Consider the following 27779-nt stretch of genomic DNA (forward strand, 5'->3'; position numbering starts at 1 on the left):
GTTCCTAACTTTTAGCATCTTATGGTGCCTAGAAACCTACATGGTGCCTAAAAAATAATCTCATAAAAAGGAGGCTCCAAAATCAAGTAGGTGCTCCTTCTATTATGAAGCCTGTGGTTTGGTCAACGTGCACACTAGGGCCACATATAGGATATTTATGAAAACAAAAGAATTAGGGGAATCAATTTTTAGTCACATTTCTCTAGTAAAATCTACTGTGTTCCTTAGAAAAATGTATTAAATTTGAAAATCTGCAAAAAAAATGAAATTTTGAAATTTCACCTACACTTTGTTTTAATTCCTGTGAAACACCTAAAGGGTTAACAAACTTCCAAAATGCTGTTTTGAATACTGTGAGGGGTGCGGTTTTTGAAATGGCATCATTTATGGGGGTGTCTCACATACAAGTCCCTCAAAGTCACATAAGAACTGAACTGGTCCCTAAAAAAATCAGTGTTTGAAATTTTCTTGAAAATTTGAGAATTTGCTATTCATATTTTAAGCCTCCTAGTGTCCAAAAAAATTAAAAGGAGGTTGAAATAATGATGGAAACATAAAGTATACATATGGTCTATGTTAGTTATTAACTATTTTGAGTGGTATGATTATTTGTCTCACAAGCAGAAAATTTAACATTTTGCAAATTGCAAAATTTTCAATTTTTTTACGACATTTTGGTATTTTTCACAAAAAAAACACAGACTGTATCGACCAAAATCTACCACTAACTTGAAGTACAATGTGTCACGAGAAAACAATCTCAAAATCACTGGGATAAGTAAAAGCAAAAAAAAGTTATCCCCACTTAAGTGATACATGTCAGATTTGAAAAAAAGGGCTCTGTCAGGAAGGCAAAAACAGGCTGCGGCGGTAAGGAGTTAAACATTTCCTATGTGTATATTTATATGTATACATTATGTGTATATTTTATTTTGAACAAACAGAGACAACACAGAGAGATTAAATAGTTTAATATTGTAGCTCTAATGAATACATATACTCAATGCTATTTTATATGCTGAACTGTAAAAAAATAATCTCAATACAGTATCAAAATCTACATAATTGTTTCTAATTTAAAACACCACTCTCTGGTATATTAGGCACTCCAGATTAGTGCTTCAGGCCTGTAAATGAATTTTTAATATCCAGATTAGATAGGAATGCAACAATTTTGATATCACAGAGTACGTTAAAATATATGCTTGAAATTTGAAGAGACAAGCCATGCACATATTTGGTATTGTGTACATAAATATTATACAGAGTATATATGTGTTATCTGTCAGTAAAAATCAATCTAGCTGATTTGTCCAAGTTGGGATTTTTACATTTGTAGGGACTTGGTCATTTGACGGTTCTATTGTGTGTGCTCTGACTGGGTCACCACTGTCGGGACTTCCTGACAGTCGTGACCCTGTCCCATTCTCAGGCCGCTCCACAGCAGATTGGCAGGCTGAGTTCAATGTCCCACCTCCCGAGAGCTGAAAAGGGGGCGTGGCCGCAAGAAACAGCCGTAGATCATCGAGATGCAGCTGTGAGCACGACACTCCATAGCTGTTCTCGGCAAAATAAGCCCGGGCTTGTTTTGCCGAGATGCCTCTTCAATGCTAAATAATAAGATTTAGATCAATATACCATGCGCTTAGAAGCATGGTATATTTTGGTATAGCCTTGATTTGAAACCTGCTATCCATTGTTTTATATGCATTTCTTATTAAAAAGGTTACTGCACTATGATATGGTTCCTATCCTTTTGAGTATCCATTTTTAAGAAGAAGGAAAGTGGAACCATTGGTGACGGATCATGTCCCACAATTAAGCGCATATGTCTGCTTTTATATAGTAGACACAAAAATGTTGGTACCAGTTATATCTTTTAGAAGGATCCTGAGTGTCATAGTGTTGCACAATTATTATCTTTTTCTTTTATGGGGGTCAATATCCCGGAAAGAAAGTAAATTCAACTACAACCAGTGCCTTGGGAGTTGTCCAATAATCTTGTTTGGTATTGCCTCTTCAATGCTGTCTGAAAAGAAGGCATTGAATAGGCAACCACTGCTATTTCCCCCATCAGAAATAGCGGCAGGGTATTGAATACCCCCCCCAAAGCATGAGTGTCACTGGTTTTTCTCTGAAGGTACGTAAAATTAAATGTTATTACTACCACCTGTATTACTGTCTTACTACCACCTTATTTGGCATACTTTTACCTTGTTTAGCATTATTATTACTAGAGGAATTCCAGAAGCAGGAAGAAATCAGTGAAATATTTCAGAAATAATAAAATGGATGTCTGAAGCCTTATACCAAAAATGGAAGCTGGTATGGATCCAGTATCAGTTTGTACATAAAGTTTAGGTGTGTTCTAGTCACTTTTATCAGAGTACCAGCACCTTAGTGCTAACTCTCATTTAAAAACTTTTTGCCATTGCTACATATTTAAGAAAACAAATGATTACGCTCCACTGCTTCTTATTTTGGCTTGAATTATATTTAATACTCTGTTATTGAATCTATTTGTATTAATACAATTATAACAACTGTAAAAAAAATGTGCAAATATTAACAATTTTAATATTTTAATACATTATTTAAAATCCCTGTCAAATGACCACACTATTATCAGTATTATCACATGACTATGTTCTAGTTTGCCCTAACTGTGCGGAGTTTGTATATTCTCCCCGTGCTTGCATGGGTTTCCTCTGGGTACTCCGGTTTCCTCCCACAATCCAAAAATATACTGGTAGGTTAATTGGCTCCCAACAAAAATTAATCCTAGATTGAATCTGTGTGCGTGTATATGTGGATTTAATATAGATTGTAAGCTCCATTGGAGCAGGGACTGATGTGAATGTTCAAATATTCTCTGTAAAGCGCTGCGGAATATGTGTGTGCTATATAAACTGTTAATAAATAATACAGGAAGGTAATGATCCAGCACTCACTGGTGTAGGTAAAATGCTCTGGTGCCCTCTGGGTCAATGTAACCGTCGGTGGAAGAACAACATCTTTCTTTCTTTCTTTTTTTTTTTTTTTAATCTGGTACTGTAGGTATGTTATCATGAGGAAACCCATTTAGTATTATGGTGTAGAGACATTCTATCAAAAATCCTATTATAGGATATTGCAGAGATCACTTTGCAGTGTGAAATGGATGATATGGGATAATTAGTTCCTTCAGCATACAGAAAGAGTATGATCAGTGCCAAATACCTTCACTCCATGTCAGGGTATAAGGACTGTACAGTATGTTGTAAATACTGTATATACTGTGAATTTTACAATGTTTCTTTAAATACAGTATTTAATCAACCTGTGTCTACTGTATACTGCTCGATAGAAATGTGGGGGAAGAGAGACAGAGTATAAGGCATACAGACAGCTGTATACAGTGAAATTTAACTTTTCTAGAAATAGTTTAGAACATTTGCAAATGTTTATCCTTGAAAGTGTTAAAAGGAAATTGTTTTTCATAGAATACCTCACTTTCTATGTTCATGCAGCAACCTCCCATTTCTCTTTTATAATTGCCATCATAATAGAAACTGTAGGTGACTGCTCTTAGAACTGTCTGGGGTAAAATGGAAAATTGCTTTTCCTCAAGTGTTAGAGAAGCATACCGTATTACTGGCCTTTTGTGATCAATATAATACAGACATGCATTTTTTGTAAAGCCCTGTTTTTTTTTTAACTAGAAAGAACAAGGACAGGATTCTGCATTTTAACTTATGATATTGGAATGTGCACTTTAGGTAGAATAAGGTATGTAGACAAAAAAGAAACCTTTATCTGGAACAAAAGAAACCTTTATCGGTAGCCCATGAATGCTGTACCTTTTAGTTTTTTTTCTTGAAATTAAGACTTTAACATGTAGAGTTGGGGGGACATGCCCCCCTTAACTCTAAATATCTTTACATTTTAAATCTCCCGCACCTGTAATGCAGCAAGGTGTTGTCAAGGTGTAAAGTTAAAGGTACTTGCTTTTTTTACTTTGCTCTAAACTTAGCATTAACTCCCTATATACAGACATACGGTACCATTGATATATAAACATTTGGTGAGCCTACTTCCTGGTAGATCAATCTAGTAAGTAATCTATAGTGGATCTTTACTGCTCCCTCAAGAAATGTTTATACAAAAATAAATAGCAGAAATATATCATTTTAAAAAACTGTTCAGAAATTGTCATTGTATTTTTGTGATTGAATAAGGCTAAGAACATCTATTTGAAACATACTGTACAGTATCGAACTTGGTTTTATTTTAGAAAATATTTCTTACAGTTTTTTTTATGAACATTGATTAAACAGTGATGGCTGACATATCAGTCCATTGATGATCAAGAACTTACATTCTCCCAGTGGCTGCTTCTCTTTACAAGTTTCAGGGAAAGGAGGAAGCAAGGTAAGGGGGAAATTTATCACAGCTCCAAAGTGGCTGCTAATTTCTGCAACCCCGGAGTGGGGGGTTCTGCAAGGCTGTCCAATCAGCAGTGATTGGGTTGCATTGCAGGCACTGGGGGATGGAAGCAGAAAGCAGAGGACCCTTTGTGAGCAGTAGCTGCTAGAAGAATCTCATCACACGGTGAGCATTCTGACTGTTTGCACCACTGCAACCATGTCAGAGAAAGTCCAGCCTGATGTGGTTGTATCTGTTGCAACAACCCCAGGCAAGTAGATATATATAAATATATACAGATGTAGTGCCTCTCAGCCAGCCCAGGGAATCGCCAGATTCCCTGAGCTGCAATCGCTGGTGGAGAGGCGCTGTATCTGACGAGGACATGCAATCATCTCACATGTGCGCGCATCCTCTTCACTCGGCAGTGGGCGGTGGAAACCTTGCCCGTCTCCACTTCAGGGAGATGGGCAGGGTTAGGGGGGTATCCATCAGCAGGAAAGCGGAGATCGGAGAGGGGCTCCATCAGAATGGAGCACGCAAGCTCCCTTCTGGCGGCTGGCGAATGGTGGCAGTTATTTCTGATTTCTCTATTTTTTTTTTATAAGGGAGTTCTGAAAGTCCCTCTGCAGTGAGTGCTGTCTCTAGAACCAGATCTTGTCTGCGACTTTGGGAGGCCAGAGAGGGACAACACTGAATGTAGATACGTATTTAAAATATGATGTTGTCTTAGATGTAAAAAAGGTGTTTAACTTAAGTCAAGTTGTCTATTACTTTGCACACAGTCATTGTGAATGGACATTTTGAACTAATTTATGTGAGGAATTTATGTGAGGTCTCAATGTGATTGGAGCTATAGTATTACACCTATTGTTTTTATTAAAATCCATTTTAGTATTTTGTGAGATCCTATATTAATTTGGAACTAACAAAATGTTATTGGTATGGTAATTGATTGTACATTATAAATTGAGCAAATTTAAACCGTTTTACGATTAAGTCGCCAAAAATAAAACTCCCTCTGTATCTTTGTTTAAAGCTAGCCTTATATTTTTATGCTACAAACTGTACATTATAAAGCTTATTTCACTACAATGTACAGTACACTACTGATTTACTTGAAATAATATACATACAGTATAATAAAATTGTAAGAGTTGTGTCTGTATGTAAACTTTATACTGGTGAGAAATACTGTACACAGAGTATTAATGAACTACAGAGACAAAAAGAAAATGTTAACATTTGCATGTCTGTCGGTCTGTCTGTCTGTTCTTTTCATCATTATGCAAAACCTACTGCATGAATTTAAGTAATGTATAGCTGATCGACCTAGAATGAAACAGAGGTATATATTATCTGAATATTATAGTACATCAGTGAGAGGAGCAATAGAGAAAAAAAAAACAGACACTTGGGCCGTATAGTGTTCAGGCTCCTCAAGTTTAAAATTACTATATGTATTATAGTCAGTTCCCGCTGCCTCTCCGCCGCTGTCCACCAGTCCTTGCCGCCTCTCCGCACACCCCCTAACCCTGCCAATCTCCCTGAAGCTGAGACGGGCAGGGTTTGCGTCCCCCGCTGGGAAAACTGGGAAGCACGTGTGTGTGAGATGCTTGTGCATCCAAGTCAGATGGAGCACCTCCCGCTGGCAAGCGCCGGCAGAGGGCATTCTGGTAAGCCCAGATGCTGGTTGAAAGGCGCTCCATCTGTATATATAAAAACATAGATGTGTGTTGCTTAAAGATCCAATTATATATCAATCACTAATCAGGCAGGTTATCTTTACTCATGAAGTTTCAATTTGCATGCCAATCCAGTAGATGGTGCACAAAGACAATCACAATATTAGATGGCACTACTGTCTTTGCATAATTAGTTCCACTGAGCAATAACATTCATGTGAGTGAAGACATGGGCAAATGCTAGTTTTTATTTTACATTATAACCAGTTTAATTATGTAGAAAATACATATTTAATAATATAACCTATGACTACGGATTATGGTTAGAAGGTAGATTTGTGCAGAATTACATTTTTTGTAACAGTTGTGCTTTTATATAATTCAATGAAGTTACATGTGTGTTGACCAGAATTGTGTGCATTTTTCTGTAGTTCGGTATGTTGATTAATATGATACTATAGTAACATTATGACACATGATGACAATGTGACTTAATATCCAAATGTAAAACCAAAGTAATGTGTAACTTTGCAGTTTATCACCATTGTGTGCTACAATACATCATGTACATACGAATCAAACTGCAGTTTTAGGGGTATTGACCTGAAATAATTATGTTCCTGTTATCATTTTCCCAGCATACTATACAGCTGAATTGTTGCAATTAAAAGAAATTAGGTTATAGAGATTTTAAATAGGGTAAGTGGTCCATTGGGACAGTGACACTATTGGTTAAGCACAGATTTGAGTCATATTTTTTATCACGTCAACTTTTGTAGATCCAAATGCATCTTCTTTTATTGTGCTTCTTATTGTGTTAGTTGCATATTATGACTAAAGATATGTATAGGTATGTATATATATATATCTATATATATATATAGATATATATATATATACATATATATATATATATCTATATATATATATATGTAATATTCATGTGCACTATAGCATTTCAAATTTAAGTGATACTAGAGTATTAAATTGTATTTTTACTGTATTATAAAATATATTTAAAAATAGAAGATTGTTGCATTCCTATTATATACTTAAAGTGGAAAAATAAGCAACTATGTATTTTAACAAGCCTGTAGCACATTCATACAATAAAGTATCATAGCATTTAAACACATCAAACATCTATCAAAGCATTTAACTACACACAATCTAATGGTTTTCACATATAAAGAAACCCAACTACACATATCTATGGCACCTCTTGGTCAATACTCAGGCAATCTGATTAAAAGCATTTAGCTGTTCAATAAAGGGAGGACATGCTTGATTTTTTTTAAAAATAATTTCTTTAAATGAATGCTACGCAAGAAAGGCATGATTTCATAAACACAGTGCAATTTTAGCGTTTTTTTTTAATTATTAGTAGAAAAATGAAAATCAAAACAGAATATAAATTACCATCTTTGTTTGAATTTTCAAAATGAATTTTTGAAATAAAATTGTGTTTTATATCTATAAGTCAAAAGTGGTCCCAATGTTTATCTTAAAATATGTAAATTATCTAAAAATGTTTTTCAATTTATTAGATGATTAGATGTAAATTAATATCAATATTATTTTTATTTGAGTTTATACTCCCTGAAAGGAAACAGTAGAATCTTAGCACCTGAAAACACAACGAACCAGGTAATACATTATTTATAAAAAAATAAATAAATGAATAAAAGCTTGAGCACTTTGGCATGCTCACGTTATAATTGTGCAGCACCATTTTCAGAATAAGTATACAGGTAGGAACAAAAGGGAAGCCTATTTATTATAGAATTTCAAAAAAGCTGTTATAATGGTGTAGTGTGGGAAGTAAAGGATTTTTTTTTTTTTTACGATATGGGAGATAAACTCCTGATGCCTGACATTAAGAGTATTGTACTTTTTACAGTGTAAATAACAAATGAATACTTGTATCTATTAGTTTCAGTTACGCCAACTTACCATGACTATGTTGATAATAGAATATTTAAGCATTTCTGTAGTAACACAATAACGGTTTCAACTTCACTAAGGTAAGTCTTTTAACATGTACTGTATATATTTGTTGCTGGACTGGAACATATTTTCTAGTTAATGTTTCTTTATCTTTTGGTTTCAATCAACTGTGCCATCATCAGAAGATATTTAGTATAATGTGCTATATAAATAGTGCCTTTTATTCCAAAGGACGTAATTGCAGCTTCAAAGGTATTCATAGACAAGTTGTGCCAGTTTAATGTAATTAATTTATACAGTGATAAGTTCAGACAGGCCACTTTGCCTCGGGCTTAGCATTTGTGATTCTTTGAGAATACTTTATTGTCATTTAATCTTCAGAGGGGCTCATAAAATATTTTCTTTTACTACATTGGTCCTTTATAGTGATTGCCGGTGAGATGTCTAATTCCAGGACATGAACCTGCAGCATCTCCAAGTTTCCTCCACACAGCCTGGAAAAGAGGAAATAGAAAGCATTAACCAATGGTCAAATAAAATAGAGTTAACTAAACTGTCACCTACTGTCCAGGAGAGTCATGCACTCAATCACACATATATATTATAGCTTGTATTGTTGTAGATCTGTAGATCTACAGGTTGCATGTGCATATACAGCTTTTCTGAAAATGTTCTGTGAAAAGCATTTCACTAGTTATTTTGATTTAGAGCTAGATTTGTTTCTTAGAATGAAGGCTTATATATACTGTATGTAAAGATGATACTAGCTGATGTGTCACCAAAGCAGATTAGACAAGTTAAAAGCTATGCAATTACAAAAATACATTGAGAAGAGGAAATTATAGAAAACATACATAGCAATGATTTAAAGGCAACTTTCTTATATATTAAATTATTTTGCTAAGGGATTCATACTATAAGTGATTATATTGAACCAAATGTTTCTATATCTATATTACACAAGCAAAGTTTATATATATTTAGAGACATACAGGTTGATGTACAGTATCAAGCAGTGATAAGATTGGATTTGTGGACCAGTGGACAAGTTGCCCATGTCAAACATTCAGCTTCTACTGATCATTTTTATAGAATGTACTTGATATATGCTACTTGTTGTATAGATTTAAATAACAATGTCTAAAATCAACTAAAATTTATCTCAATTTTACTATTAAAAAACAAATTGGACTCATGTTTTCCTAGTACTGGTGGAAAGCTAAAACGTTTCTTAGTAGCAAATTATTCCCCAAAAATTGAAAATTGGCAATACTGTTTTGTATTCTATTTTGAATTAATTGCTTTGTTTAAATGTTGCTGTTCAAATACTTTTTTGAACTCACTGATATAGCTGGTTAAGCATGGACCAGCATATACTTCTGGAACATGCCACAGATACAGTATGGCATTAAGGGGGTAATTCATTAGTGTTTGGATGGGGCTGAATGGTGGGGGTCTATGCATGCACGTATTTGCACATGTGAAGACCCCCTGTGCAAACGCCTTTGGCAAGTATTACACTCACCAAAACATCCTCACGGGTAGGGAAGGGAGGGTATTAAGCAGCCTATTAAGCAGCAAACGACTGCTGCTTACAGAAAGGTACTGAATGAGGCCCTAATTCAACTAAATGTGTTGTTTTTTGTTTTTCATATATAAGACACATGCTTTGGTTAAATTAATATCAACAAGATAAACCATATGTTGTATTGTACAATATGTTCCTTATATGAACTGTATATACTCGATTTGATACAGGTTATTCCATGTATTGTCTCAAAGATTTAATATTTGATGCATTGCTTTGATTGATCCTTATCTTCCATTAAGCATATTACCCAAAAGGATTTTACTTGAACTCTTAACTTGGTAAATAAAAGGTTAATTGTCTCATATGGTAACAGGTCGTCTATGATTAAACAATCAAGCCAATGTTGAAGAAAGAAAGAAAATATATCATGAAAAAACTATTTTATTTTCAGAATTTTCCAGATTCCAGGTTCTAACCACAAAAGATACTGTAGATAGATTAGCTAGATAGATAGGTAGATAGGTAGATACTGTAGATAGATAGATATATAGATAGAAGAGCTTACATTAGTAAGTGCTTATAACAATGCTGTAACATATGCATTAACATATTTTTACGCAATGGAATTAAGTATAAATCATTTAAATTTTCAATAGCAATGTGCTTATTAAAAACAATAACTTTTGGCAAAGGGATAAGTGCAAAACAATTGTAGCAAGTGTTAACAAATAAAAACAATTAATTAGCAGTATTTAATACTCTATTTATAACCTTTTGCTAACTAGAAAATAAAGCAATGGTAAAGGAAATTGCATTTAAGAAATGTGTAAAAATTCAGCACTTTTTTTTATTTCTAATATACAAATTCATCCCATAAATCACTTTACCTGTAAAACAATCAGTTCCTTCCTACAGTTACTGTATCAGCCAGTAATATGAATAAGAATATTGAATCATCAACATCAAATTTTACTTGTAATTACTTTTGAATTGCTAACCTTCCTAAGTGTATTTTTATTTTACATGTGACATTTTATGAGAGGTTTCAAAATCATAAGTAATAAAACCAACTATTACAAAATGTCAGACAATTATAGTAACTGACTAGGTTTTTAGTAGTTAAGTATGGTATATTTAATAATTTATGTATGCTATATTCATGGAAAACATGCATTTTTGTACCATGTACAGTTTGTGTGATATTAGTAGATTCTGTAACATCTAATGATTATCATATGTCTATATTATGGCAAAGTATTGCAAGGAAGTATTTGTTAAACTCAAATTAAATGAGACCTAAGTATCAATTGCTACTGTTGATAATGATGATGACAATTGGCATTATTGAATGGCTGATTGTATCTAGACCATTAATAGTACATAATTATGGCTTATATAATCAGAGTATATGAAGTCACAGACACATTTTCAACTTATTGTGCTTACAGTAGTTGAAATTTGTCCAAAGACAATGGCAACTAAACATATTCCCATGTTATTTACAATATAATTAGTAAAATGTATTTGTAAGTAAACAATAAACAAAGAAAATGGGTGGTTACGCTACACAATAGACTCAGGTTTTGCAATGATAAAATAATTTAATTTAATATTTAATAGCACTTAAAAATAAATTAGCATAATAATCTAAAAATGGACATATAAAATATGAAGAAAAGCTACAGTTGATGGTCTTAATTTTATATTGGGTATATCACAGTCACCTCAAATCCTTGCGTGTCCCTTTTCTTTTTTGGGCTCAAAAGTGTGCAGTTCATCCCAATATGTGGTATAAGGTAATGTTATGTATTTGTAAGTACCATATATACTCGAGTATAAGCCTAATTTTTCAGAACATTTTTTGTGCTGAAAAAGCCCCCCTCGGCTTATACTTGAGTGAGGGTCCCACTTGAGTCAATAGGTTTTCCCAGTTTTTTGTTGTAAAATTAGGTGCCTCGGCTTATATTCGGGTCGACTTATACTCGAGTATATACGGTAAATGCATTTATTTATGTACTTATTTTTGTATCTTAGTAATGTATAGAATGTTTGCATTATTAGTTACATTATCCAGATAACATTCTATCTAACAGCATGTACAGTATATGAAGTTTCATTACTATAATATATAATATTATAGTATATAATATAATATTGTGCTAAACTTGGGCAATGTAATCTTAACATTTACTTTTGTCAAGCCACATCTTTACCTTGTTATTACTTTTGGTGTAAACTGAGTGCATACAGTATTTATTTTTCCTGACATAAACCTGACATTCACAGTATGCTATTGCTGCAGTGCCGATTTACCAAATCCAGAGAATTAAGTGAATATCCCAAACACATGTTTTTGCCTATTTGTTTATGTGAAACGGTCCTACCTTAGCCACTATGCCTAAAATTGATTTGCTGATTATGAAAAAAATAATAATTAAGGTAGATGTTATTGCAGAGCTTCGTACATAACCATACACAACGCTCATTGTCTGCTGATCCACTCTGCTAGTCCCTCCACTGGTTGCCTGTATTTTACCATATTCAATATAAAATACTTCTACTCACATATAAAGCTATTAACCATAATGAAACACATACACAAGAGCTGTGTCTCTCTTCTGCATGGATCACTAGATCCCATTCACTGTTACAGGACTTTCATCCGGCTGCTTCCACACTATTCTCCACTAGCCTACAAGTTTCAAGTGGGCCCTCAAAATTCACCTCTTTAGGCACGCCTATCATATTTAATTTCTGCACACATAACCCCCTAATGTATCATATAGCTTTTCTTCCCAACTTGGTGGGACTGCTATGATATTACTGGTGCCTGTCCTTGTGTTTCCCTCCTATGTCCCTATAGATTGTAAGTTTGCAGCAGGGCCCTCTTACCTCTAGGTCTGTTAATTTATATGAGAAACCTTTGGTGGTGCTACATGACCACTGCCCTGTTTGCTTCTGCTTCTGGACTTAATTGTGGTAAGTAGCTTGTGAGAACTAGTTAGAGGATTTTATGGTCAGAAAGAGAGCCAGCGCATGTGCCCTAAGTAGCACTGGACTATAATGAGCAGCATTATCACTAAAACACCCAGAGTAAAGGATGAACTGATGAGCAGGCAAGTCCTGGTCAGCAGGAAATATGTCCAATTCAGTCATAAAGAAATACAAAAATATAGCAGTTGGATCCAGGAAGCAGAGTCTCTAAGCTAAGGACCTTAGAAACTAAAAAGAAAGGAGATCCTTCTAGATTTTTGTGTCATATGCAGCTGACACTTCACTGAACTATAATAAGGTAAGACTCAGGTCTGTTTGGAAACAAATTAACATGTATAGATCAACAAAATGTATTAATATATATTTTAACACTTGGGGGCAAATGTAATAGTGTGTGTGAGAATCAGAAAGTAAGATATTTTGAGAGAGTTTTCCCATTTTTTTTAAAGCGGCAACAATTTACACTGAAAAAAAGGTTGAATTTGCCATGTAATTGTTTGCCACTTTAAAAAAATGGGAAACCCAAAATCACTCACCTTCTGATTCTCAACACCCTACACCCCCCCCCTGGATTTACAGATATAAAAATGCCCACTCCTCAACATTTATTTAGATGTGTATGTGACCTTGTTTATGGAATTTAAATATTTTTTGCTATGTTGCCAACATAATACTCTCTGATTGACTTTTGCTGTTATTATGATTATATTATACTTCCTGCTATAAAAAAAACATTCCATTGGACAAATTCGGTCTTATTACATGAATTGCTTTGCCAAAAAACAATATCAACTCTAATCACCTCTTCGATGTAACTGTACAAGATTTTCCTCTAACATTCACCTTTGGTAATCCCCAAAAAATCTTCATTTATCTATCGACTCATCTCCATTGGTAACACAGTGAGATCATTACATCCAATTAACACTTCTTAAGGATATTGGGAGTCTCTCTGCATACATTTGCATCCAGGAACATGTGCCACAGTGACAGAAGTGTGGGTTCCTGTGAATCCACACATAGGAGGTTATTCTGGTTGGTGCGTTAATTTCCGAATTCTTTTGGAGCGGACCGCACGCCACGCTGTGCATACATTATACAAAGAAACGCCCACCGGTCCTCCGCATTCGGACGGGCTCACACTTTAAGAAGAGGGTGTGTTTACGGACGACATCCAAACCTTGCGTGTGCGGTGGACACACACATATTCTGCACGGTCTTACAGCGTCAGAACGGACGGGAACCTGCCCGTATGCACCGATGCGGTGTATTAACGCAAAACATACTACTATCATCGGAACTCATACATCACACACATGACACACTTATGCAATTAGGCAATTAGTTCTGTCCATTGCTTGCAGTGTAAATGTGTGTACAAAATGCAGCCGTGCTTTCAGCATATATTTGTGTGTTTTGTAATGGTCCATTTAAGCTGCAATGGTTCCAATTGAAGCAATGACAAGAGTGTAATTAATGAGTAATGAGTAGAGGAGTGGATTGTATTGTGTTCAGCTGACATTGGTTCAGGTGCGGCTGTACTAATTGGGCATTCCAAATGCCTAGCGCATGACCGAGTGGTGTCCGCAAAGCAATACTTGCTTATGGAGACCGCATATTTCCTGCCTTTTGGTTCGTTTGCAGTCGGTGTTCTGTCCGAATGCACGCCAACCAGAATTAGTGCACTCCCTCGTGTACGCCCATGTTTACGTCCAGTTTAGCCCACTTTGAAACTACGCCCCTGTGTACTTCCGAATGACGCCCATATTACGCCCATATTTCCCGAGTGAATGCGCTGCAGTTTTCTGTACGGTATTAGTGAGAACGAGTACGGAGACCTTGCGTGGTACATGCGCATAGCGTTGCCCACGCATGCACAGACGGCTAAAAAACGCCATCCGAAAGAATTCTGAAAATTACGCATCGACCAGAATAAGGCCCATAGTGCTAAATAGCAGATTGGTATTCCTCTCAGTCCCACCCCCACCCCGTTCATTTTTTCTCTGCCCATGAAGACTGCAATCTGGATTCAATGCATGCAATGAGCCAAGACTCTCAGGTGAGAAGTTATAATCTAACACAACTAAAAATGTTTTAGTACAGCTCTAAAACACACAAGCCCCAGGGGCTATATACACATTGCAAATAGATAAGTAATATCTTCCATTGTTATTCCCTCCAAAAATAAATTGATGAACATGAATTTTCCTCAATGAGTTCCTTGAGTGCTATAACGTAAATGTACAATTACTCATTCCAGAAACAGTGAATTCATAGTCCAAAAGGCAGAAAACTGCTATGAGAATTCCCCAAGGGTCAATGGAATTAACTTGAATCACAAGTAACAAGGAGAAAGTACAAGAAAGGCCTTGGGCACGCAAACATTTAAAACAAAAAGAGTATAAGAAAGTTATTGCATGAATCTTGTGTGTTTCTTTTATATTCTCATCACTATATTTCCTGTGCTTTCTAAGTTTTAGTAATTATATATTTTTTACTGTTTTTTACTGTTTTCCAAAATCTTGTTGGTCTTTCAATCACTCAACAGAAAGCAGACTAAAGAAAGAAAGTGGACTTGCTGCATCTGTAGCAAAGTAAAGATTATCATTACTTTGTAATGATGGCATCATACCGTCAATGATTGATAGTCGGGTTCCATTTGGGGGTGGGGATGGTGTGGCGATAGCCTCCTCTCCTCCAAAACCTAAGCATGTCACTGCCATTTTAGGGGAGACAAAAGGCCAGTATGGAGATTTCCTCTAGCTGTGGCAGCCAGCTTGTGCAACCCTATAGATCAAGCCGGTGAAAGGTGCTGGAAATGATATGATACTGCGTCCATAGATGAAGTTCGGGACAGAAAAATAAAGTGATAGCAACTCCAACCACATCTGAATGACTCTATTTGGACCTTATGGGTTGTTGCAGGTTAATCAGATGTATAAAGGTTAAAAGAAGCATACACTGAAAACACATTTCACATGTTAATTTTCATACAGAGCTGTACACATATCTAAGTGTGTTTCTGGTTTGCTACCAGTAATAGCCATTGGTGTACACTTATATCTGTTAATCTAGGAGCAAATGATACTCTTCCATAATGTCATATTTTTTCTTGCATCCATCTGAATATGGTCCATATTTCAGTGAACAGCTGTCCTCAAACTTAATATTTAAAAAAAAATGTATTGCAATAATCAATAATAGTTACAAATTTCCAATTGGTACCTTTGTGCTATTAAATTGAGCACAGCTGACATGGACAATTAATTCATATTGTTTGTTATACAATTAAAAATGTATTATATAACATCAATATTCAATGAGGGTCGGATAAGGGGGCTCAGGGGGGATCAGTACCCCTGGACCCCCCTCTATGTAATCCGGCTCAGTATGTATGTTAATATTTTTATATATATATATATATATATATATATATATATATATATATGTGTGGGTTGTTACCCGGCACTCAGGACTGGCATGGATGCTCTCTTGTTCTTGGCTCCGGTGCCCTCACTGATGAGGTATGGCGGCCTCCGAATGTATACAATGAAAAAAATGGCACTCGGAGACTGTTTAAGCAGTGAAACCAATGGGATTACTTTTAACCCATGTGCTAGTAGAAAATTACACTACTTTGTCTGAAGATGGGGCCGCTGAGCCCTGAAACGTCACTTTTCTCCTAGCACATAAAGGTAATCCCATGGTTTCACCGCTTAAACAGTCTCTGAGTGCCGCTTTTTTTCGTTGTGCATATATATATATATATATATATATATATGGAGCAACGCACAAGAGATAATTCAAACCGTGGGTGCAATGATTACATAACAATTATATATATAATCTTTATAATGAGAATTGAATCAGATTGTAAGTAATCTCAGTTCCATGCAAATTCATTGATGCACAGTTCAGTGGCTGGGCTGTGCATACCTCCAGTTGTAGAATTGCCGGTCACAGTGTTCTGGTGCTCCTGATGCGTCACAATTAGTGGCTCATCCACAAGGATGAGTAACAGTGCAGGGTCAATGGATATCGGCCTTTATTCAGATATGATCGCAGTACAAATTTAATCTCAAAATGGGCAAAACCATGTACACTGCAGGTGGGGCAGATGTAACATGTATAGAGAGAGTTAGATTTGAGTGTTATTTTGTTTCTGTGCAGGGTAAATACAGTACTGGCGGCATTATTTTTACACTTTTTATATTGTATACACAATTTATATTTCAGTTTCAACACACTCCACCCAAATTTAACTCTCTCTGCACATGTTACATCTTCCCCACCTGCAGTGCACATGGTTTTGCCCATTTTGAGAACACATTTGTACTGTGATCAGATCTGACTAAGGGCCACCCTCTGACTAGATTTGCTCCAAAAGGGAGCTTTACCAAAACAGAATGAATTTATTCCACCAACCAATAATAGTTAGAAACCTGATATCTCTGTCGATATTGAAAACTTGACAATCAATCCTAACCCACAAGTTTGCTGCCTAGGTGTCATCCTTAACTCTGAACTGTCCTTCATTCCCCACATCTGCCTTAATGTCATGTTACTTGCATCTAAAAAAATCCAAACATGAATGTATCTAACTCAAGACAATGAAAAAACTCTCTTCTGTTTACCTGTAATCTACCGTATTCATTATAACATACTTTTACTCACACACATGACCGCTAACCACACGACACCAATATACATCTCTTTGCTTATCTCAAAATTTCTACAGCCCAGATTGCTAGAGCCCTTGCAATCTGGTGGACCTGTATTCAATAGACAAAACCTATGCTTGTATATCAATGCCTATTTCCCTGTAGATTTCCTTGCATGCAGGGCCTTTCTACAACCGACTGTCTGTTAATATCCTGTTTTGTTTTATCACTGTTGCTTTCAATTGTAAAGTGCAATGGAATTTGCTATATAGGAAACTGTTAAGAATAATTTATTCATAAGTGTATATACTATTAAAAAAATACTCATGACTCTCCATTGTCTGTACTGATGTGTGACAATTTTTATAGCAGACTGATACATTAGCCATTTTGTCAGAGTAAATAATAATAATAATAATAATAATAATAATAATATGCACAGGGACAAAAACACAATGGGTGAGATTTAATAGGATGAGAGATTCAGAAAGTGAGAGATTTGGTAAGAAATCTCCAGGTTTTTTAAAGCGGCAATCATTTACACTGCAAAACCACACTGGTTTTGCAGTGTAAATGATTGCCGCTTTAAAAAACCTGGAGATTTCTTACCAAATCTCTCACTTTCTGAATCTCTCATCCTATTAAATCTCACTCAATGCGTCATTTTAGTATGCATTTTTACATTCATATGTAACATATGTAAACAAACGCATATTAAACAGCATGCAGTCAGATTGTCAACACTGGAAATGATAACATAATGATTATGTCAGTATGTTGACATTTATGATATGATATGATAATGTCGACATTAAGGTATAGGTTTATGTTAGGCTTAGGGCTTATGATTAAGGTTATGGATAGATTTACTTTCAACAACAATGTCAGCATTATGACCATGTCAACATTCTCATGTCGATATTATGAACATTTACATGATTATTTGTTGACCAAACATACGAAACCCATTTAAACTTTTCCTATATGCTGATGTCTCACTATTGATTTCGATACACTCAAAGTACATCTCGACTTTATGATAGTCATATTGTGATATTCATATTGTGATAGTCATATTGTGATAGTCATATTGTTATATTTCTCGTCACCTCTATTTTACAAAACATTCATTGCTGCTTTAAATATTCAGAAAAAATATTGCTTATCTCCAGACAAAAGTCTTTTTATATTTGCTCTTTGAAACAAAACTGGTCCTATTTATTTCAAACTGTTAGTTCTGAAAGTAAAACCAACTTTCCCATGAATATGTATTTTGAAATTAATAGATTCCTCCAGGGTCTGACACTTTCTTCTCTTTCATTTGAAGTATTAGTATCATTACCTCGGCAGCACAATTTTAGTACTGGCTGTTAGAAGCTCGAGAATCAGCAACATATGTTCTATTACGGAAACATCCTTTGGCTTCTTTCACCCTAAAAGTATGAATATTTCCCTCATTAGTGTTCATGGTAGCCACTAAATTTATAACCATATTTAGTGTCGCAGAATGCAGTAAACAATCAACAGCAGAAACAAATTGTAAATACTGTACACTAAAACGGGAAATCTAATGAACTATGGCAAATAAAAAGTCATTATAGCAGAACTGCTTAACCTCTTTTGCCCAAAGTCAAGAAAATGCCTAAAGTAGGCGTTAATTAATACTTTAGTTACTTTACTGTCACTGTAGCTATATTTGGTACTCTTTACCTAGAACGGCGCCCGCGATCAGAATCGCGGGCGTCGGGGGTAAAAAATCGCGGTAATCGCGGGCATCGCGGGTAAATCGCGGGTACATCAAAATCGGGTACCCGCGATTACCGCGATTTCCCATAGGGAACAATGTTAAAAAGCCTGATTGACCGCGATTTTACTGTAAAATGCCTCAATGCCCGCGATTTTCCCATAGGAATCAATGTTAAATGGGCTACAGAGCCCAAATAGCCCCAATTAACCCTTAAATGTCCCCCCAATTTTTGTACGCCACCCCACGATCCACGCCAACCCGAAGCGTGGCGAGCGCAGCGAGCCCGCGAGGGGCGGCGGTACGCGTCCTCCGACCTTTTCATGCCCTACTATCCACGTCGGCGTGGAGTTGAGAATAGAATAGTGTGGCGAGCGCAGCGAGCCACCGAGCCCGAAGCGTGGCGAGCGCAGCGAGCCCCGCGAGGGGACGCGGATACCTTCACAGGTAAACGCGTCCCTTCGCGGGCTTCACAGGTGTCCGCGTCGCCACGGACACCTGTGAAGTCCGCGAGGGGACGCGTATAACTGTGAAGGTATCCGCGTCCCCTCGCGGGGCTCGCTGCGCTCGCCACGCTTCGGGCTCGGTGGCTCGCTGCGCTCGCCACACTATTCTATTCTCAACTCCACGCCGACGTGGATAGTAGGGCATGAAAAGGTCGGAGGACGCGTACCGCCGCCCCTCGCGGGCTCGCTGCGCTCGCCACGCTTCGGGTTGGCGTGGATCGTGGGGTGGCGTACAAAAATTGGGGGGGACATTTAAGGGTTAATTGGGGCTATTTGGGCTCTGTAGCCCATTTAACATTGATTCCTATGGGAAAATCGCGGGCATTGAGGCATTGAATGCAAAATCGCGGTCAATTAGGCTTTTTAACATTGTTCCCTATGGGAAAATCGCGGTGATCGCGGGCATCGCGTCGCGGCCGTTTATGTGCTGCCCGCGATGTCGCGATCACCGCGATGGGCGCCGTTCTAGGTAAAGAGTACCCTATATTTTTATTTTTAGAATTTAAAATAATATTTACAGTATACTTTGTTTTTGCTTATTAACACTATTAGGAAGTTAGTTTGCTGTAATATTATTAAACTATAATAAATCATATTCTTTTTAGATTATCATTTTGCACTCTATTTGACCCTAAATAACATAGGATACACTTGGGTTGCAACTAGAAGCCCAAGTCCACATATTTTACAGAATCAATGGCAGCGGTAACTGTGAACATATAATAAAAACAGATCTAAGATAACGTGAATTATAGATTTCTACTTTTTTATACTGTGGAATCTACAAAAAGGAATTTTGTGCATGTAAATTGGATGTAGATACAGTACTAGTCAGACAAAACAAAACACATGTCTCTAATTCCTACAATATTCTCCTTTGACCAGTAAATAGTTACAAAGGATCTTTAAGGGGTAAAATGACTAAAATGGGAGTTCTATTGAAGATGGGATGTTACATAGTTTCATAGTATTTAAGGCTGAAGAAAGACTCACGTCCATCCAGTTCAACCTTGTTATATTAGCTTCTGTCCGTGTTATACGTAGTGCATAATGTTATGTTTAAGGACAGTTTTTGCTTATTGTTTGTACCCCTGTATGTTTTTAACCTATAGATGTTTGTGCAACCTTATTTTAAATGTGTTTATTGTGTCTGCCGACATCACATCTCCAGGAAGAGAGAGTGCTCATAGCAACCAATCAGATTCTACTTCTTATTTATCTAGCACGTTCTAGATCAGGGCTGGGCAACACCGGCCCTCCAGATGTTGATGAACTACACATCCCAGGATGCTTTGCATTAGTTTTGCTATGTGGCCATGCTGAAACTGATGCAAGGCATGCTGGGATGTGTAGTTCATCAACATCTGGAGGGCCGGTGTTGCCCAGCCCTGTTCTAGATAATAGATAGAATTTGATTGGTTGCTATGGACAACATCCCACCTTCAATAAAACTCCCATCTTAGTTAATGTACCCCTAAGTTTTAAGACCTTTAGACAAAAATAACCCCAAATGTACTAAATAGGTTTCTTCACAAAGCTACGGTATATACATAGCCAATGCCTAGAATTGCCATTTCTTATCACTGGAGCCATGAGTTTCATTCTAACTAAGGACCTAGCTGTGTGGGCTTTATATGTTCCCATTGTGTATATAAGGGTTTGCTCTTGTTGCCTCCATCAGTACAAAAAGCATACTAGTAGGTGAAGTCACTTGTGAGAAACATGGACCTGAGTGTACATACGCAAGTGAGAATGGGTCCTGCATGATTGCTCAGAGGCCCCCCTAGCTGTGGGCGCAGCAACCGGGATCATTCTACAAAATGAAAGGAGATGCCAACAAACTTTGTCATTGGACACAGATTTCCTGTACCCAGCTGACCAGTTCCTGTACCCAGCTGACCAGTTCTGAAGGCCAGTGTAAGTAAGCTTCAGGTTATACAAACTTGCCAAGGGCTGTGACCATTGTGACTTACTATATACAAACAAATCAAATCCTTTGAGAAGTATAGAGCTGTATATAAAAAAAAATTTAATCACCTTTTCTCTGATAAGGAGTAGAGTACATTTCTGTTCTAAGTAAGGCTATCCCCTGTATATGGCTGGATGCCCTTAATAAATAAAAAAATAGATGGGAAAAAAATCATCTATGTCAACGTACAGTATACTGTATATAAAAAACAAGTGATTCTCGAGACCTGATATGTAAGGGTAAATACACTTGCAACAGATTGTAATAAAAAATGTTTAACAGAATTGGCTAAAAAAATTACAGAGAAATAATAATAAAATATCCAGGGCAATATACAATATACTGTACAAACTTTTATAGACACCTTCAAAGGTTCTCTCTAGCCACAATTGATTAGATCAGTGGTTCCCAAATTGTGCGCAAAGGCTCCCTGGGGTGCCTCAGAGCACTTGCAGGGGTACCTCAGGTTGGTGGTCCAGAACCAATTCAAGTTATTTATGGCCAATGAAACAGGCATAATCAGTGATTGTGGCCTAGGGGTGCCGTGAAAAACATTCTGATACTTTAGGGTGCCGTGATTCCAAAAGTTTGGAAACCACTGGATTAGATGTAACAACACCATTCTAGTTATCTATGTATCATGTCTGAAACAACATTACATAGAATGTGAGAGCAATCACAACTAAATGAAAGGCAACTGCTAATGATAACTAAAACCAGAGTAAATCATGCAACCAGGCCATTACTATGTTCTTATAAAGGTGCCAAGATTGAGAATAGGGAGCTATTAGTCCTTGCTCCACTTACTCTATGCTCTAAAATGCCCAAGTACTTATGTAATTGTAGACAACATAAAGTTGTAAATTAGTCTTGTATTGAAGAAATGCAGTGACAATCCAATCGGATGAAGTCAGAATACTGAGGTCGGCATCCAGTCATGGATGAGGATGTAGATGACGTAATCCAGACAGTTGGCATCTCGATCGAAAGTATGTGGGACTGGTTGTAGTAAAGCCGGGGGTGGAGGGAGTGGCTTAGGTTTATGATCTAGCAGGGGATTTAGGATAAGGCTACGAGTGGGAGAAGAAAGGTTAGGGTTAGGCTGCAGAGAGTAAGGATTCAGGTTACAATGTGGGGAGGTAGGTTATAGTTAGGCACTAGCGGATACTGGGAGGGTTATGCTGTGAGGAAAGGTGGAGAGGGTTAGGGTAACCAAGGAAGGAAGCATTAGGGTTTGGAGGGGGCAGGTGGAAGGTAAGTATACTTGCTGGACCGTTGTCAGAATTGCCTCCTTTTGGATACCAGCATCAATATTATGACCACTGATGTTAAACAAATTTATGATTTTTTGCATGTCCCTTGTGTTTGTCCTGTTACCTTGCGTGTTGTTCAAATGCATTGATGTGCTACTGGCTGCTAAGGCTATTTGCTCCTAAATCCATGACACAAGGGAAAGGGAAACAAAAGGCATTCACAACAGTAAATTGCACCCCAAAAAAAATCACAACACATAGAACTAGAGATGCGCAGATCGGATTTGATCTGAATCCACCTGAATTTTCTGCATCCAAACCAAACCAAAACTCAGTCAAGATTTCCCAAGGCAATCAAACCTAAACTGGGTCCTGGTTAGGTTCTCTGTTGGTTTGTTGTTTAGAATTTTGGAGTTTGGATTGCAAAAATGACATGATTTTAGAAGTTTTTATTGATCTTTTTTAAATTAATATACAGTAGAAACAAATTAAGAATTTAAACCAAACCAAAAACCAAATCCCAACCCAAAAATTGAAACATGAGAATTAAATTAGACCCCAAACACATCTCTACATAACACTAAAGTTAAATGGCACAATTGCAATAGTCTCCTTATGCTGCTTTCAGACCGCATAACTGGCTTTGACCCTGTATTTGAAAACGTTTCCAAAAACGGGTCTGCCAGGTAAAACCCCTTTCACACCGCATCTCTTAAACAGTATATTACCGTTTAAGTGCCGTTTTTTTTACACTGGCAGACCCGTCTTTGGAAACTTTCCAAATACAGGGTCAAAGCCAGTGTGGTGTTCAGAAAAAAAGCCATTTTCCGAAAGTCACTTTTCTTATAAGCAGCCTCCTGCTGCTTATAAGAAAAGTGACTTTCGGAAAATGGCTGCCCCCATACGAAAGACAGTTTTTTTAAACAGGTGTTCCTATGGGGCAGCCATTTTCCGAAAGTCACTTTTTTTTATAAGCGCCGGGATACATACTGCCGGGATCCGCAACGCAGGAAGTACCGGATGCACGGGTTTTTTTTTCTTAAACACATGGGGGGGGGGGGGCGGGGGGTGAAGCGCAGTGAATATTTAATGAGTGCTCATTAAATATTCACTGCGCTGGGTCCGCTCATTGGCTGGGTCCTAAATACCATTTTAGACCCGATTTTGATGCCAAAATACCGGGTCTGAAACGGGTAGGACTCTCCATTTTTACAGTTTAAAAAAAACTGCTTTTTTAAAACGGTAAAGTGGTTCTGCACCTTTCAGACCGCACACATTACCGTTTTTAAAACGGTTAAAAATCGGCAAAATACCGTTTTTTAAGTGCGGTCTGAAAGGGGCATTACTGGTCTTCCCCAACACAGACTCTCACCACTACAATCCATTCTGATGCAGCTGACTTGCTACAGTAGACGTTCATTGTCTGGAAATCTGCTCTGATAGTCCCTGCACTGGTTATTCTGTATTTCACCATATTCTATATAAATTACTTTTACTTACATGCAAGGCCATAAACCAAAACTACACCAACGTACACCTCTTCCCTTATCTCAAAATAGCTCTAAACTTGACCTCTTCACTCTTCACAAGATCTACGTCTCTCATCCCCACTATTCACTTCCAATGTTTGGTATGCATTTAGATAAAGACTGGCTCATGACCATCAGAGACAATAAAGAGCATTTGTGGAAGTATCACAAGCTGTAGAAAAAAATACCCACAGTCCTTCCCACCTTCTCTAGAATGTAACCAGGATAAGAAATGTTACTTCATGTATAGCACACAAAATGCTATTATACTCACACCTGCTTTGTAAGAGTCTTCTTTGTTTTGAACCCTATAAGAATCTTGTCTCCACCTTGTTTCACCACCCATACAGTATCTCCCAGCTGGTAAAGGCTACAGGCTATCTGACACACACATCAACATCTCTAATTTCCATAAGATTACAAAGAGTTAATAAATTGTAAGCTTGCGAGCAGGGCCTTCCTACCGCTATGTCTGACTGTTATTACCAAGTTTTGTATTATCACTGTTGTTTTGAATTAAGTGCAACAGCATTTGCTGCACTATATAAGTAGAAACTGCTAATAATGATAATGATAATACTACTAATAATAATACACTGTCACTTAAACAAATTAAATGAAAAGAAGATACAGTATATACATCCTATGTTGTATTTTTCCAAACCTTTGATTAATAGGTAAGTAACAAGACAAGCCATCATTAACTGAAGATTATGAATAAATGAACCAATGTACAGTATTTGAGAATTATCCAAGTCCCTGCCTTGTGCTCCATAGATGTAATAGAAGGAGTTGTCACTGTAACAGAAGGAGAGGATGCATTGTTTATTGGCAAAATGACAGGAGTATACAGGTACAGGAGACAAATTAGCCTTACGCTGCCCTGTCTCTGTCCTGTCCTTTTATACTGGCCCTCCCACACCATCCCTCTCAGTCTGCCAGACCGTGTCCTTTGATAATACTGACTAAGGACTGTCCGCTTAATCAGGTTTCCCCCTGGATTACTGTTCTTCCAGAAAAATTAATTATTCCTGTCATAGAGTAATTTAATTAGTCTGATCAAAACACTGACTTGCGTTGTCAATAATATTAATTTTCCCTGGCAGGAGAAAGCATTTTCAGCTCCTTGTGAATAAATCATTTACCAATTAATATAATAAACTTTAGATTTAATAATAAACCAATATAAATTGAATGAGCACATTCTGTTAGCAGGAACACTTCCAATTTAGTTACATATTTATTTACTTTACATGTTATAACATTTACCCTTAAAACTATTATAGACAGTTATACTAGATTTTTCAACGTTAACCATTTTATATTGTTTTTAAGATTCCTAAATCCCCTGTACTACTCCACCAGTTTAAGTTTTCCATTTTATATGTGTATGGGTCAGATTACTAAGCTTGAAAAGTGCTTCAATGGAGAGTATAAATCTCTGGATTCAATGGAGAGATAAAGTAGCAGCCTATCATCTCCTTCCTGCTGTGTCCTTCCTGCGGTTGAGTTTGAAAAATTAGCTGGAACCATTAGTTGTGCCAAAAGCAAGTCACAGTGCTCGACTGCAAGACTCCCATAGGATTGGCCCATACCCCCAGAGTAACAATAAAAATGGGCATTCCATGTGGACATTTCCCCATACCACTTGGGGCGGGAGGTATTACAATACAAAGCCGCCCCTCGCTGCACCACCACAGTGATGCTAACGTGCATGTATTAACATATGCGACTTGCCTCGCAAAGCGGTGATGGAGGCCCCCCGCAATACCTGTGATTTGGTGTGCGGGGGGGTCTCCGTCACATGCCTCGCTTCATCGGCTTTCGCCGGCGCCTCCTCCTCCCCCCTGCAGCCGGAAGAACATCCGGCTGTGATTGACATGCTGCTAGGGGGAGGAGGAGTTAGGGCATGGGACAGGAGTCGGGACTAGTGGGGTCTGCGGTCTGCGGCAGGCGGCAATAGAAGCCCTTAAAGTCTCTCAAAGGTGGCGATAACCTGCCCTGCAAAGACGCGGCGGCCAGGTATTAGTACATTTGAAAATGCGGTAAAGCCCCTGAAAATGGGGGGTTTACAGTATTTTTCCCTTAGTACATCCCGCCCTTGGTTTTAACTAATGAAGGAAAAGTGAAGCTTAAGTGATTAGTGAAATTATTCAGCTATATAATGGGAATCAATGGAACACTGTCTAATATGATAGTTAAGTCAGCAGTGACCTCTGGTAGGGATAAATATCTTACAACAGAACAGTATAGTCAGATACTGAAAGCAGAATGGTTTACAATAGTTACATTTCAATAAACCAGTAACAATCTTTACACATCAGTGCCATGTGTATTGATGTCATCTTCTCAATTACACGATGTAATGCTATGGAGGATTCACATGTACTGTAAGCTTTGATATACTGTACTGTATCTCCTATCACCTCAGCAACAAATAAAGAAGATACAGGGATGCGATGACATGCTAAAAAGGGTATTGATTCTATACAGAGAAACTTTATAAAATATAATAGAAATAAATAACAATTGCATTAATATAATATAATGACAAGACAAGGTCGAAAAATACTTAAAAAAACACACAAAAAGGTTACTACAGGAATACCCTATTTGTGATTGATTGATTGATTGATTGATTTATTGTTTGTATGTTTCTTTTGTTAAGTATTTATTGTTTAAAAGTGTATAGCTATCTTTTGGGAATAAAATCCATATTTAAAGAATTCCAATTCTATTTCAAAATGAAAATATGATAGTTAAATAAGAAGCTGCTATGTTATAACGATTTCTAGTAACAAATAACAGTAAATCTCAGTTTATGGTCTCTTAACCTCCCACTATAATCTGCCTCTCTAATTGGAGCACATCATTTTGTGTTTTGTAAACTCTTTATTTTAATGGATTATCCATAAAACCCCAAACTATCTTCCAGTTAAGTAAATATATCATATAAAAGAGCAGAAGCGAAGAATGCAGTATAAATGTAAATGAGCAATATTGGCAAAAATAATAAATTAATAAATATAAGTTAATAGAAATGGTTTATAAAATAGAACATATTTATTACTATATACAGTATATATATAGAGTAGAAGAATTATAAACGATGGGGCACATACTGTATTTCATTGTCATTATTACCCTGGTAGCCATAACCCACAGCAACCGGTAGAAGTTGATAGGTGGATGCACTCCTTTTTCTTTGTTTTGAGTACTCAGAGATACCTCAGTGTGCAGCAGGGATGGACTGGGCCTCTGATTGGGCCCTGGCATTTATGCACGCACACGCTGTAGCCGCGTGCACACACACTCAGTTACATTCTCGAGTGTGCTGCTGATCCTGGTGTACACAAGTGACGGGCATGGCCCTATCTCTTTTTGACACACGAGTCGAATGGCTCCCTCTCTGTGCACAATCAGGAGGCAATGCTGCCACTGCCAGGCCCTGGATGGACAAATAGGCCCACCTGACCATTGGCCATTCTGGACCTTACAGGGCGATTTATCAAAGCTTGTAGAGAGAGAAAGAGCTTAGAGAAAAGTACCAACAAAT

At 37.1% G+C, this 27779-nt stretch overlaps 1 protein-coding gene across 1 annotated transcript in view; it reads right to left on the minus strand.

Annotated features, from left to right (window-relative positions):
- Window positions 1–954: 954 nt before the first annotated feature.
- The window catches only part of CCDC85A (coiled-coil domain containing 85A), a 301044-nt gene continuing 274219 nt past the window's right edge, over window positions 955–27779 (minus strand). Inside the window, exon 3 of the mRNA XM_083175899.1 lies at window positions 955–8530. Coding sequence (XP_083032025.1) covers window positions 8481–8530 — 50 coding nt within the window. The 3' untranslated portion in view covers window positions 955–8480. The remainder of the gene's footprint in view (window positions 8531–27779) is intronic.

Source organism: Crinia signifera, chromosome 3, assembly GCF_055691185.1.
Source record: "Crinia signifera chromosome 3, ASM5569118v1, whole genome shotgun sequence".
Taxonomy (NCBI): Eukaryota; Metazoa; Chordata; class Amphibia; order Anura; family Myobatrachidae; genus Crinia; species Crinia signifera.